Consider the following 15,006-nt stretch of genomic DNA (forward strand, 5'->3'; position numbering starts at 1 on the left):
TTCAAGTGACAAGTTTCTGCAGGTACTATAACTGTACCATAACTGTCCTGTGTGAACTATTTCTTTTTTTTTTTTTTTTTTTTTTTTAGATAACAAAATCAGTGGTGAATCTTGCAGGTCGTTGAATGTTGCTCCTGGTTCTGGTGTGCTGTAGGGGAGGGGGAGGGGGAAGGTTGGGGGATGGAGGTTGGCTGATGGGTGCATCCTCAGCTGCTGTATCTTGTATGTCTGTCAGGCTCTCCATGCCGCCTCTAGTGTTCCAGCTGTCGTCGTCGAGCAATGGGCTGATGTGGTGTGGAGTGATGGTAAGTTGTTCCTGCACTGGACGAATGTCTCTGCGATTTCGACGGTATTTCTTCCCTTTCACCAGAATCACATATGAGCGATCACAGAGTTGGTCAATGCATAAGCCCAACGCCCAGGTGCCATCTGGATGGTTGGGGTGGAGAAGGACTCGTACCGTCTGTCCTTGTGTGATGGGTCGGAGGTCACAAGCATGAAGGTCGTATCTGTGTTTGACCGCTGCCCCTTTGACTTTTTTCTTTGCGACCACATCGTTCGTCACTATAGGGTTTAGAAGCACACTCCTTCTGGGCAGGAGTGATCGGGTCCGCCTTGACATGAGTCTTTGAACCGGTGAGCTGCCAAGACCTTCGGTCGGAGTGTTTCTCCATTCTAGCACTGCTTTCCATGGGTCTTCTCCAGCCATTGTGCAGCGTTTCAGTAACATTTTGGCTATTTTCACTGCTGACTCCACTTTGCCATTGCTTTGGCTATGATATGGTGATGAGGTTGCATGTTGAAAGTCCCAATCATCTGCAAATTGTTGGAATTCCATGCTGTTGAAGGGGGGGCCATTATCTGAGAAGACAGTGTGAGGAGTGCCATGTCTGCAAAATTGTTTCTTGCACGCTTCAATGACAGTGGATGCAGTGTAGTCTGAAAGATCATCAATCTCCCAATAGTCAGAATAGTAATCCACCATGATGAGATACGTGAAGCTCTTGATGCTTAAAAGGTCTATTCCGACTTTGGGCCACGGGATGTCCGGAATGCGGTGTGAAGTGAGTGTTTCTTTTTGTTGTTTCCCTTGAGTGGCATTACAGATGGCACAGGCATTTGTGAAGTTCTTAATGTCATCAGCAATTCCTGGCCAGAAAATGGCCTCGCGGGCCTTCCTCTGACTGGCCTCAATACCAGAGTGCCCAATGTGAATCTTCTGCAGGAAGCTATTGCGTAATGTGTTAGGGATAAAGACCCGCTGTCCTTTGAAAATTAGACCTTCTTCTGTTGTAAGTTCTTCTCTGTACGTCCAGAATGGATGAAGTGAAGGGTCTACAGCTTGCCTGTGCTCTGGCCAGCCCTTGCTGATGTGCCTGTTCAGCAACTGGGCCACTGGATCTTGAGCAGAGTGTGTCTTGATGGTCTCCAGCGTTTTTGTGGTGATGTTGGTGTTGCGGCTGTGCCTAACATGTTCAAGGTCTGCTGATGCCAGTCCCATAGCGTACACCGAGGATGGCGTCTGCATTTGTGGGTGTTCCACATTAGGCTGTGGGGTTCTGGACAAGAAGTCAGCTAAATAGAGTTCTTTTCCTGGTCTGTACAGCAGGTGTATCTGGTACCTCTGCAATCTGAGCAACATCCTCTGCAGTCTCTTTGGTGCCATGAGCAATGATTTTTTAAAAATCGCTTCGAGGGGCTTGTGATCACTGTGAACAGTGATGTGATCCCTGCCATGAAGGTACTGATCAAATTTGTCACACGCAAAGACAATGGCGAGGCATTCTTTTTCAATTTGCGCGTACCTTTGTTCAGTTGGCGTCAGCGTCCTTGAGGCAAAGGCTACAGGCTGTCCATTTTGAAGGAGTGCCGCTCCCAGGCCTGTTTCACTTGCATCACATTGCAGGGTGACTTCTTCATTAAGGTCATAGTATTTTAGGACAGGGTGTTGTGTGACTAGCTGTTTGATACAGCGTAATGCTTCTTCATGCTGTGAGAGCCAGGCCCACTCAACATCCTTGTCAGTCAGACGCCTTAGGGGTTCACAGACTTCTGACAAGTGGGGCAAAAACTTGGATAGGTAGTTGACAAATCCAAGCAGCCGTTGAAGAGACTTTACATCATGTGGCGTTTGCATGTTCTCAACAGCAGCTACTTTGTCTGGGTCTGGGCATAATCCTTCAGTGGTGAGTAGGTGCCCCATGTATGTCACACTGGGGAGCTTTAGTCTGAGTTTTCTTTTGTTTAGTTTTAGGTTTACTACCCTGGCTCGTTGGAGGAGTGCTGTGAGATTGTTGTCATGATCCCTCATTGCTTCTTCATTGGTGTCACCGCATCCATAAACAAGAATGTCATCCGCTATTACTGCCACACCTTTGAGTCCCTGCAACACTTCATGTTGTCTTCTCTGATACTCTTCAGCTGCTGGCTTGATCCCAAAAGGCATCCTGAGCCACCTGTAGCGCCCTAGAGGTGTCCAGAATGTAGTGAGATAGCTGCTTGCTTCATCCAGCTGTATTTGCCAGTAGCCATCTTTTGCATCTAACACAGAAAATGTCTTTGCCTTGGCTATTTCCGGCAGAATCTCCTCTATTGTCGGCATCTGATAATGTGATCGGAGTAAAGCTTTGTTCAGTACTGTAGGGTCAATGCAAATGCGGAGCTTGTCCTTTTTTTCTACCACCACCATATTGCTGATCCATGGAGTCGGGTCTGTGACTTTGGCAATGATGCCCCTTGTATCCATGTCTTCTATGGCCTTTGTAACTTTGTCTTTGATGGGGATTGGAACCCTGCGAGGGAGCTGCTGTATAGGTTTTATGGCAGGGTCCACCTTCAGATGGAGCTTACCAGGGAGGCATCCTAGGCCATCGAACACGTCTTCATGTGAGGCTATAAGCTCCTCTGTTGTCTTTGGTATGGTGGCACTGTCTGCTTGTCCTGCATCGATGCTGTGTATGACGTGGTTGCTGGTGATCTGAAGTAAGTTGAGTCGTATGCAGGTGTCTGCTGAAAGCAGAGGGGTTTGTGATGTCTCCATTACATGAAATCTCAGGATATATGTGTTGCCATCGTGTTCTGCCCTGAGACTGCATTCTCCTTTTGGCTGTATCATTGTGCCATCATATAGCTTGAGAGTGGTTTTGCTTAGTGATAGGGGCGGGTTGCCATTTTGGAGCAAGCGCTGGAGGTCTCGGAAACCAATGACATTGACAGTGGAACCAGTGTCTAGTTGGCATTTGATGACATGTGAAGGGTCATACTGAAGCATTTCGTCATTGTGTGGGGCTAATTTAAGGTGTATAAACCACTTGTTCCTGTTGGCTTGCATAAAGTTTACGTGAGAGAGATAAAGCATCAAATCAGTTTCATCTTCCCTCTCCTTGTCCTCTTCCACTAGATGCAATTGTGGCTTTCGCTGTTCTTGTCTGCAGACTCTAGCAAAATGATTCCGTTTCCCACATGCTTTGCATAGTACACCATACGCTGGACAGTTGGCTTTGCCATGGATAGTTCCACAGTACCGACATGTGTTGGCATGAAATGATTTTTGTCTGGTGTGTTCTTGCATACATGGCTGTTTACTTCCTCTTTGCCCCTGGCGACCGTCTTGTGAAGCATAGTGGACTGTTTGCTGATCCTCGCCAGCAATTTTCTTAATTTGAGCTAAAGTTTGTTCATTTGCACGGCACATATCAACAGCTTGAGTCAATGTCAGTTTCGGCTCACGCAGCATCCGAGCCTGTGCATTTGTGTCTTTTGTGCCTATAACAAGTCTGTCACGGATTAAATCATCTCTCAGGCAGCCAAAGTCACAAGTGTCTGCTAGCTTTCTTAGCTTGGCTGTGTACTGGTCTGTGGTCTCATTTTGGCTTTGTTTGCAATTGTTAAACACAAACCTTTCGTAGATCACATTTCTGGTCGGTTCAAAGTGTTGCTGTAGTGCATCCAGAACTTTCTTTGGATCTGCCCGGTCCGCGTCAGGCATGTGAAGGTGACGCTGCAGTTGATGGCATTCTTTCCCCATTACTGATAGTAGCGTAGCCAAGCGAATGTTGTTGTCTTTTTTGTCTAATCCAGTTGCGATTTCGTAGTTATCCCATTGCGCACGGAAAAACATCCAATTGCTGAACACGTCGCCCTTCATGTCCATGGGCTCCGGGGTTGGGATGTGATACGCCATTCTGAACGTTGCTGTCTTTCTTCTAGGTTGAGTTAGATTTCCAGTCTGCACACCGTTTGTTCATATGTCCAGAAAAGAAGGAAGCATCCAGGTTAGACTTCTGACACCATGTTGAATGATATCAGTCAAGATGCAGATATAGAAGAATTCCGTAGGCTTTATTCAAGCAACTTGCAGCACACACACTTACAGCTTGCTTCTCCTACTGCCCTGCCTTAGGCTCTCTCCCTCTGTAGTAGTATTAGGCTGTGTATTAAGATTCTTTCTTAGAGTGCCACCTAGTGGCACTAGAACACTGTAACATCTACAACCTTTTTTAGGAAATGGGGATCTTAAGGAGAAAGTGCAGCTTCAACAAAATGGTTCAAACAAGAGCCCTGCTGTGAATGGGAAGGTTGAACACAATGGTGAGATCCACGAGACTTTAATAAACGCTTATTTTAACGCTAGTCTTTACTATACATAGCACTATAGCACTAGCTATAACTTTGATGTAGCACTATCTATAGCTTTGATGTAGCACTAGCTAAAGCTTTGATGTAGCACTAGCTATAGCTTTGATGTAGCACTATCTATAGCTTTGATGTAGCTCTAGCTGTAGCTTTGATGTAGCACTAGCTATAGCTTTGATGTAGCACTAGCTATAGCTTTGATGTAGCACTAGCTATAGCTTTGATGTAGCACTATCTATAGCTTTGATGTAGCACCAGCAATAGCTTTGATGTAGCACCAGCAATAACTTTGATGTAGCTCTAGCTATAGCTTTTATGTAGCTCTAGGTCTAGCTTTGATGTAGCATTAGCTGTTTATACAGATAGTAAATGTATATATTTAAATGTATCTACAATCTTTTTAGGAAACAAGAGCCCTGCTGTGAATGGGAAGGTTGAACACATTGGTGAGATCCACAAGACTTTAATAAACGCTTATTTTAACGCTAGCCTTTACTATACATAGCACTGTAGCACTAGCTATAGCTTTGATGTAGCACTAGCTATAGCTTTGATGGAGCACTATCTATAGCTTTGATGTAGCATTAGCTGTTTATACAGATAGTAAATGTATATATTTAAATGTATCTACAATCTTTTTAGGAAACAAGAGCCCTGCTGTGAATGGGAAGGTTGAACACAATGGTGAGATCCATGAGACTTTAATAAACGCTTATTTTAACGCTAGCCTTTACTATACATAGCACTATAGCACTAGCTATAGCTTTGATGTAGCACTAGCTATAGCTTTGATGTAGCACTAGCTATAGCTTTGATGTAGCACTAGCTATAGCTTTGATGTAGCACTAGCTATAGCTTTGATGCAGCACTAGCTATAGCTTTGATGTATCTCTAGCTATAGCTTTGATGTAGCACTAGCTGTAGCTTTGATGTAGCACTAGCTATAGCTTTGATGTAGCACTAGCTATAGCTTTGATGTAGCACTAGCTATGGCTTTGATGTAACACTAGCTATAGCTTTGATGTAGCATTAGCTATAGCTTTGATGTAGCTCTATCTATAGCGTTGATGTAGCACTAGCTATAGCTTTGATGTAGCACCAGCAATAGCTTTGATGTAGCACTAGCTATAGCTTTGATGTAGCACCAGCAATAGCTTTGATGTAGCACCAGCAATAACTTTGATGTAGCTCTAGCTATAGCTTTTATGTAGCTCTAGGTCTAGCTTTGATGTAGCATTAGCTGTTTATACAGATAGTAAATGTATATATTTAAATGTATCTACAATCCTTTTAGGAAACAAGAGCCCTGCTGTGAATGGGAAGGTTCAACACATTGGTGAGATCCACGAGACTTTAATAAACGCTTATTTTAACGCTAGCCTTTACTATACATAGCACTATAGCACTAGCTATAGCTTTGATGTAGCACTAGCTATGGCTTTGATGTAGCACTAGCTATAGCTTTGATGTAGCACTAGCTATAGCTTTGATGTAGCACTAGCTATAGCTTTGATGTAGCACTAGCTATAGCTTTGATGTAGCACTAGCTATAGCTTTGATGTAGCACTGGAACTTCTTCAGATAGATAGAGAGATAAACAGACTGAATGACAGACAGACAGTATTGATCATCTTTGCAGTTGAACCAAAACCTGATATCAATCTAATTGTTTCTTTTACTAGATGATAAATCTCCACAGGGCAGCAATTCAACACTTAATTCAGTCTCAACTGAGAGTGGTAATGTATCTGCTTGATTTACTACATTAACTATGCTATAAGAAGCGTAACATGCAATTTAAGAAACAATGAGTTCTAAATCTAAACTGAACGTGAAATATGTGTAATAGAACAGTATATATAGTATAGTATAAAACAGTATATGTATATATTATAGTGTTATAACCTATGTAGTTTACTATATAGGGAGTATGAAGGTTTTTGAGAATCAGACAGAAACATACATGTATTATAATTTTAGCATTTTAATAACGCTCTGTTTTGCCTGACTGCTTTCATTACTCTACAGTATGGAAATAAAAAACAGTGTTTTAAAGTTCATTTATAGAAATATCCTGATACAGGTTAATACAATATAATTAATTTGGAACAATTAAAAAAGAACAATCAGAAATAAATGCACATAAATAAATTTCAAAATTGCACATATAATGCAGGAGATCAGTGATGTTTTTAATGCTTGTATTGAAGAAAGTATCAGGTGACGATTTATTATGACACAAAATATGTTTATGCTGATAGTAAATGTATGTATGTAAATGTATCTACAACCTTTTTAGATAACAAGGACTCTGAGGAGGAAATGCTGCTTCAAGAAAATGGTAAGATCCATGTGATGTAGCACCAGTATTAACTTTGATGCAGCACTAGCTATAGCTTTGATGTAGAACTAGCTATACCTTTGATGTAGCACTAGCTATAGCTTTGATGTAGCTCTAGCTATAGCTTTGATGTAGCACTAGCTATAGCTTTGATGTAGCACTAGCTATAGCTTTGATGTAGCACTAGCTATAGCTTTGATGTAGCTCTAGCTATAGCTTTGATGTAGCACTAGCTATAGCTTTGATGTAGCACTAGCTATAGCTTTGATGTAGCACTAGCTATAGCTTTGATGTAGCACTAGCTATAGCTTTGATGTAGCTCTAGCTATAGCTTTGATGCAGCACTAGCTATAGCTTTGTTGTAGCACTAGCTATACCTTTGATGTAGCACTAGCTGTAGCTTTGATGTAGCACTAGCTATAGCTTTGATGTAGCACTAGCTATAGCGTTGATGCAGCACTAGCTATAGCTTTGATGTAGCACTAGCTATAGCTTTGATGTAGCACTAGCTATAGCTTTGATGTAGCACTAGCTATAGCTTTGATGTAGCACTAGCTATAGCTTTGATGTAGCACTAGCTATAGCTTTGATGTAGCACTAGCTATAGCTTTGATGTAGCACTGGAACTTCTTCAGATAGATAGAGAGATAAACAGACTGAATGACAGACAGACAGTATTGATCATCTTTGCAGTTGAACCAAAACCTGATATCAATCTAATTGTTTCTTTTACTAGATGATAAATCTCCACAGGGCAGCAATTCAACACTTAATTCAGTCTCAACTGAGAGTGGTAATGTATCTGCTTGATTTACTACATTAACTATGCTATAAGAAGCGTAACATGCAATTTAAGAAACAATGAGTTCTAAATCTAAACTGAACGTGAAATATGTGTAATAGAACAGTATATATAGTATAGTATAAAACAGTATATGTATATATTATAGTGTTATAACCCATGTAGTTTACTATATAGGGAGTATGAAGGTTTTTGAGAATCAGACAGAAACATACATGTATTATAATTTTAGCATTTTAATAACGCTCTGTTTTGCCTGACTGCTTTCATTACTCTACAGTATGGAAATAAAAAACAGTGTTTTAAAGTTCATTTATAGAAATATCCTGATACAGGTTAATACAATATAATTAATTTGGAACAATTAAAAAAGAACAATCAGAAATAAATGTAAGTGAATGTGTGAACTGGTTACAGGAGTCCAAATTTCAAAATTGCACATATAATGCAGGAGATCAGTGATGTTTTTAATGCTTGTATTGAAGAAAGTATCAGGTGACGATTTATTATGACACAAAATATGTTTATGCTGATAGTAAATGTATGTATGTAAATGTATCTACAACCTTTTTAGATAACAAGGACTCTGAGAAGGAAAAGCTGCTTCAAGAAAATGGTAAGATCCATGTGATGTAGCACCAGTATTAACTTTGATGCAGCACTAGCTATAGCTTTGATGTAGCACTAGCTATACCTTTGATGTAGCACTAGCTATAGCTTTGATGTAGCACTAGCTATACCTTTGATGTAGCACTAGCTATAGCTTTGATGTAGCACTAGCTATAGCTTTGATGTAGCACTAGCTATAGCTTTGATGTAGCACTAGCTATAGCTCTGTTGTAGCACTAGCTATACCTTTGATGTAGCACTAGCTATAGCTTTGATGTAGCACTAGCTATAGCTTTGATGCAGCACCAGCTATAGCTTTGATGTAGCTCTAGCTATAGCTTTTATGTAGCTCTAGGTCTAGCTTTGATGTAGCATTAGCTGTTTATACAGATAGTAAATGTATATATTTAAATGTATCTACAATCCTTTTAGGAAACAAGAGCCCTGCTGTGAATGGGAAGGTTCAACACATTGGTGAGATCCACGAGACTTTAATAAACGCTTATTTTAACGCTAGCCTTTACTATACATAGCACTATAGCACTAGCTATAGCTTTGATGTAGCACTAGCTATAGCTTTGATGTAGCTCTAGCTGTAGCTTTGATGTAGCACTAGCTATAGCTTTGATGTAGCACTAGCTATAGCTTTGATGTAGCACTAGCTGTAGCTTTGATGTAGCACTAGCTATAGCTTTGATGCAGCACTAGCTATAGCGTTGATGCAGCACTAGCTATAGCTTTGATGTAGCACTAGCTATAGCTTTGATGTAGCACTAGCTGTAGCTTTGATGTAGCACTAGCTATAGCTTTGATGTAGTACCAGCTATAGCTTTGATGCAGCACTAGCTATAGCTTTGATGTAGCACTAGCTATAGCTTTGATGTAGTACCAGCTATAGCTTTGATGCAGCACTAGCTGTAGCTTTGATGTAGCACTAGCTATAGCTTTGATGTAGTACCAGCTATAGCTTTGATGCAGCACTAGCTATAGCTTTGATGTAGCACTAGCTGTAGCTTTGATGTAGCACTAGCTATAGCTTTGATGTAGTACCAGCTATAGCTTTGATGCAGCACTAGCTATAGCTTTGATGTAGCACTAGCTGTAGCTTTGATGTAGCACTAGCTATAGCTTTGATGTAGTACCAGCTATAGCTTTGATGCAGCACTAGCTATAGCTTTGATGTAGCTCTAGCTATAACTTTGATGTAGCACTAGCTATAGCGTTGATGCAGCACTAGCTATAGCTTTGATGTAGCACTAGCTATAGCTTTGATGTAGCACTAGCTATAGCTTTGATGTAGCACTAGCTGTAGCTTTGATGTAGCACTAGCTATAGCTTTGATGTAGCACTAGCTATAGCTTTGATGTAGCACTAGCTATAGCTTTGATGTAGCACTATCTATAGCTTTGATGTAGCACCAGCAATAGCTTTGATGTAGCACTAGCTATGGCTTTGATGTAGCACTAGCTATAGCTTTGATGTAGCACTAGCTATAGCTTTGATGTAGCACTAGCTATAGCTTTGATGTAGCACTGGAACTACTTTAGATAGATAGAGAGATAAACAGACTGAATGACAGACAGACAGTATTGATCATCTTTGCAGTTGAACCAAAACCTGATATCAATCTAATTGTTTCTTTTACTAGATGATAAATCTCCACAGGGCAGCAATTCAACACTTAATTCAGTCTCAACTGAGAGTGGTAATGTATCTGCTTGATTTACTACATTAACTATGCTATAAGAAGCGTAACATGCAATTTAAGAAACAATGAGTTCTAAATCTAAACTGAACGTGAAATATGTGTAATAGAACAGTATATATAGTATAGTATAAAACAGTATATGTATATATTATAGTGTTATAACCTATGTAGTTTACTATATAGGGAGTATGAAGGTTTTTGAGAATCAGACAGAAACATACATGTATTATAATTTTAGCATTTTAATAACGCTCTGTTTTGCCTGACTGCTTTCATTACTCTACAGTATGGAAATAAAAAACAGTGTTTTAAAGTTCATTTATAGAAATATCCTGATACAGGTTAATACAATATAATTAATTTGGAACAATTAAAAAAGAACAATCAGAAATAAATGCACATAAATAAATTTCAAAATTGCACATATAATGCAGGAGATCAGTGATGTTTTTAATGCTTGTATTGAAGAAAGTATCAGGTGACGATTTATTATGACACAAAATATGTTTATGCTGATAGTAAATGTATGTATGTAAATGTATCTACAACCTTTTTAGATAACAAGGACTCTGAGAAGGAAAAGCTGCTTCAAGAAAATGGTAAGATCCATGTGATGTAGCACCAGTATTAACTTTGATGCAGCACTAGCTATAGCTTTGATGTAGCACTAGCTATAGCTTTGATGTAGCACTAGCTATAGCTTTGATGTAGCTCTAGCTATAGCTTTGATGCAGCACTAGCTATAGCTTTGATGTAGCACTAGCTATAGCTTTGATGTAGCACTAGCTATAGCTTTGATGCAGCACTAGCTATAGCTTTGATGTAGCACTAACTATAGCTTTGATGTAGCACTAGCTATAGCTTTGATGCAGCACTAGCTATAGCTTTGATGTAGCACTAGCTATGGCTTTGATGTAGCACTAGCTATAGCTTTGATGTAGCACTAGCTATAGCTTTGATGTAGCACTAGCTATAGCTTTGATGCAGCACTAGCTATAGCTTTGATGTAGCACTAACTATAGCTTTGATGTAGCACTAGCTATAGCTTTGATGCAGCACTAGCTATAGCTTTGATGTAGCACTAGCTATGGCTTTGATGTAGCACTAGCTATAGCTTTGATGTAGCACTAGCTATAGCTTTGATGTAGCACTAGCTATAGCTTTGATGCAGCACTAGCTATAGCTTTGATGCAGCACTAGCTATAGCTTTGATGTAGCACTAGCTGTAGCTTTGATGTAGCACTAGCTATAGCTTTGATGTAGCACTAGCTATAGCTTTTATGTAGCACTAGCTATAGCTTTGATGTAGCACTATCTATAGCTTTGATGTAGCACCAGCAATAGCTTTGATGTAGCACTAGCTATAGCTTTGATGTAGCATTCGCAATTAGCTATACCCTTGATCGAGTGAAAGAAAGAGCTCAGCATCTCTAGAACCTTTTTATGACACAAAATAAAAATATACAGATAGTAAATATATGTATATAAATGTATCTACAACCTTTTAGGAAATGGGGAACTTTCTGAGAATTTGATGTAGCTTTGATGTAGCACCAGCTCTAGCCCTGATGTAGCATTAGCCATAGCGTTGATGTAGCATTAGCTATAGCTTTGATGTTGATAAACTGTTTTGTTTAACAGCTGATTGTAGTGTAATCTGCACTGGTAATAAAACAAAATTGATATTTGTTTTGTTGTTGTTCTGATATATACAGTACCAGTCAAAAGGACATTCTAATAATTATTTGTTCTTTATCTGTATTATTAACTATTATTAATCTATTATCATAGATTCATTTTAAAGCCTGTAAAACTACGAAAACAAAGCAATAATAAATAAATGTGATGCTTTAAATTATATTATAATCAATTTGAAATGGTTTGTTCTTATTGGCTGCCTCTTCTAAACTTATTTTGTCTATTTATCTGTATTTTTCTGAAACCTTTAGATGCCGAACCTGGTGAAAAAGACTCTGGTAAATATAATTCATTTAGAAAACATTTCTGATTGTTATTGATGTAATTGTTGGAATGAGTTAATGGTGGTTTGCTGTAACTCGGCTGTGGTGTGGCTTTTCAACAGGAAGAGGAAGTAAAACACCCCCCAGGAGCTCCAATGAAAACTCTGACAACTCGTCTCAGTCTGGTAATATATATATACATATATTTTTTTTAATTAACACATTAATTGAGCATTTCTATCCCTCTCTCCTTAAAAAAGAGTAGTTTTACACAGTAGTTATTTTGTTTCACATAAATTAGTATTCATTATTTGCAAAATGATTGTAGTAGCATCACTAGCAATAGAGTTTATTACAGTATTTAAAAATATATTTTATAAATATATATTTCTAGGCTCCAGCAGTAACGGGTCACCACGCGGCAGTGCGGAGGATGTGGGAGCGGAAAATGATCAGCAGCAGGAGGAGGAAGTGGCACTGCTGGATGATCAAGATGATTAATCAACCCACCTACAGTCCAATCAGTCGTAAGTATATTTATAAGGTTGTGGCCAATGAGTGCAAGGGAAGGTTAGGATTTTTAATAAGATTGTAGGTAAGTGTTTCTAATAAAGTGGCCAGAGTGTGGAAGCACTGGGTAGGTAGGTGTTTCTAATAAATTGGCCAGTAGGTGGAAGCACAGGGTAGGTAGGTGTTTCTAATAAAGTGGCCAGTAGGTGGAAACACAGGGTAGGTCAGGGTTTCTAATAAAGTGTCCATAGAGTGGAAGTTTCTAATAAAGTGGCCAGTATGTGGAAGCACAGGGCAGGTAGGTGTTTCCAATAAAGTGGCCAGAGTGTGGAAGCACAGGGCAGGTAGGTGTTTCTAATAAAGTGGCCAGTGAGTAGAAGGACAGAGTAGATAGGTGTTTCCAATAAATTGTCTAGAGGGTTAAAGCGTAGGGTAGGTAAGTGTTTCCAATAAAGTGGCCATAGAGTGGAGGGGTAGTTAAGGGAATTTATTAAAGTAGTAGATAGGTGTTTCTAATAAAGTGGCCAGAGTGTGAAAGCACACGGTAGGTTAGGGTTTCTAATAAAGTGGCCAGAAAATGGAAGCACATGGCAGGTAGGTGTTTCTAATGCAGTAGTAGGTAAGTGTTTCTAATAAAGTGGCCAGAGTGTGGAAGTTTCTAATAAATTGGCCAGTGAGTGGAATCACATTGTAGGGTTGGGTTTCTAATAATGTGGTTAAAGAGTGTTGAAGCACAGCGTAGGTAGGTGTTTCTGATAAAGTGGCCAGTAGGTGGAAGCACAGGACAGGCTGTAACACATTAAATGCTCAGTGTAACTGATTTTTCTGTGTTTTACAGGAAACATGATGTTTAATTCAACCAGTCTATCATATCTCTCTACCTGCTGGTGTTAACTCCTCCCATTTAAACAAACATCAGATAATACAGAACTCACCTGCTCATCTCCTCACCTGAATTTAACCTCTTCTCCTCATTACTGACGCTCTTTATTACCTCCCTCCATCCTCCCTGTATCGTATACACTACTGCTCTTTACCATAATATCCAATACTTAACCATATTTACACACGTTTACATCTCAGTTTTAAAATCACTACTCTTTAAAAGTGTGTGTTTGTATGATCTTACTATTATACTGTGTTATTATCATATAAGTGGTACAAACTCCTCTTCAGGCTTTACCAGAGAGCTAGTTGGATTTATGGAAAAAAAATGTGACTTTATCTGTAAATAGACTCTAATTTTTTCCCATATGCATTTTTTACTGTCCCTCGGACGGTGGGACATGGGAGTCTTGCTATGAACATATAAAAATTGGAATTATTTCTAATAAAATAGTGGGTAAATGTTTTGAATAAAGTGGCTAAAAGTGGAAGCACATACAAATTAGGTTTTCTAATTAATTGGCCATAGAGTGGAAGAACAGGGTAGGTAGGTGTTTCCAATAAAGTGGCCAGAAATTGGAAGGATGTGGTAGGAAAGTGTTTCTAATAAAGTGGCCAGAGAGTGGAAGCTCAATTTAGGTTGGGTTTTCTACTACAGCAGTAGAAAAAGTGTTTCCAATAAAGTGGCCAGAGAGTGGAAGCACAGGGTAAAGAGGGGTTTCTAATAAAGTGGCCAGATAATGAAAGCGCAGGGTAGGCTGGTGTTTCTAATAAAGTGGCCAGATAATGAAAGCACTGTGTAGTTTGGGTTTTCTAATAGAGTAGTAATTAAGTGTTTCTAATAAAGTGGCCAGACAATGAAAGCGCAGGGTAGGCTGGTGTTTCTAATAAAGTGGCCAGATAGTGGAAGCACAGGGTAGGTTGGGTTTTCTACTAAAGTAGTAGGTGTTTCTAATAAAGTGGCCATCTCTCAAACTATTAAAATCCACTGCTATCTAAAACTGTAAAATTTTTACTTTTATATTACCATCATACCAGTGACACTAAATTTATCTTATAATAGCAATAATATATTTAATCACACTTATTTCTGGGATGATATATCGTTCATTAAAACATGTGACAGACCTAAACTGTGATGTTTTTCTCTCTCTATTTTTTTTAAACAAAAAAAGGATGGATATTGAAAGCATGTTTTTATCTGTGTGAAAAATACTGACTTTCCTGTAAGAATGTTTAAAATGTTTTAAGCTCTTATAACAAGTAAATAATATGTTTACTATTTTACTCAGAGCTTATTTTATACTTGTATTGTGGTTGGTGATGTTGTACAATATAATTATTAACAACTTTTACAACTTTTATGCTGCGAATTAAAGCTAAACATATGTAAACAGAGATAAACACTTTAAGGTTTACTCTGGGTGTCAGAGATTTATATTTTTTCCATAAGAAGAGGGTAAATGAAGCAAATGTCATTATTTTTATATTTTAATAAAGCACTAAACTATCAAAAAAATCACATTGTTTTTATTCGCTTTAAGCTACAATGGTT

At 39.0% G+C, this 15,006-nt stretch overlaps 1 protein-coding gene across 50 annotated transcripts in view; it reads left to right on the forward strand.

Moving 5' to 3' along the window:
- LOC111190273 (class I histocompatibility antigen, F10 alpha chain) overlaps positions 1 to 14,970 on the forward strand; it is a 29,511-nt gene extending 14,541 nt beyond the window's left edge. For 26 of the 50 annotated variants that reach the window (XM_049472743.1, XM_049472750.1, XM_049472749.1 and 23 more), the window contains 15 exons: positions 4,504 to 4,590; positions 5,040 to 5,081; positions 5,278 to 5,319; positions 5,930 to 5,971; positions 6,318 to 6,374; positions 6,935 to 6,976; positions 7,713 to 7,769; positions 8,353 to 8,394; positions 8,820 to 8,861; positions 10,036 to 10,092; positions 10,653 to 10,694; positions 12,045 to 12,071; positions 12,179 to 12,241; positions 12,451 to 12,583; positions 13,405 to 14,970. In XM_049472743.1, coding sequence (XP_049328700.1) covers positions 4,504 to 4,590; positions 5,040 to 5,081; positions 5,278 to 5,319; positions 5,930 to 5,971; positions 6,318 to 6,374; positions 6,935 to 6,976; positions 7,713 to 7,769; positions 8,353 to 8,394; positions 8,820 to 8,861; positions 10,036 to 10,092; positions 10,653 to 10,694; positions 12,045 to 12,071; positions 12,179 to 12,241; positions 12,451 to 12,557 — 749 coding nt within the window. In that variant the 3' untranslated portion in view covers positions 12,558 to 12,583; positions 13,405 to 14,970. The remainder of the gene's footprint in view (positions 1 to 4,503; positions 4,591 to 5,039; positions 5,082 to 5,277; positions 5,320 to 5,929; positions 5,972 to 6,317; positions 6,375 to 6,934; positions 6,977 to 7,712; positions 7,770 to 8,352; positions 8,395 to 8,819; positions 8,862 to 10,035; positions 10,093 to 10,652; positions 10,695 to 12,044; positions 12,072 to 12,178; positions 12,242 to 12,450; positions 12,584 to 13,404) is intronic. The other 24 variants (XM_049472791.1, XM_049472793.1, XM_049472789.1 and 21 more) reach the window with 22 other exon arrangements.
- The last annotated feature ends 36 nt before the right edge of the window (positions 14,971 to 15,006 follow it).

The sequence above is a fragment of the Astyanax mexicanus genome, unplaced genomic scaffold (genome assembly GCF_023375975.1).
Source record: "Astyanax mexicanus isolate ESR-SI-001 unplaced genomic scaffold, AstMex3_surface scaffold_31, whole genome shotgun sequence".
NCBI classification, from domain to species: domain Eukaryota; kingdom Metazoa; phylum Chordata; class Actinopteri; order Characiformes; family Acestrorhamphidae; genus Astyanax; species Astyanax mexicanus.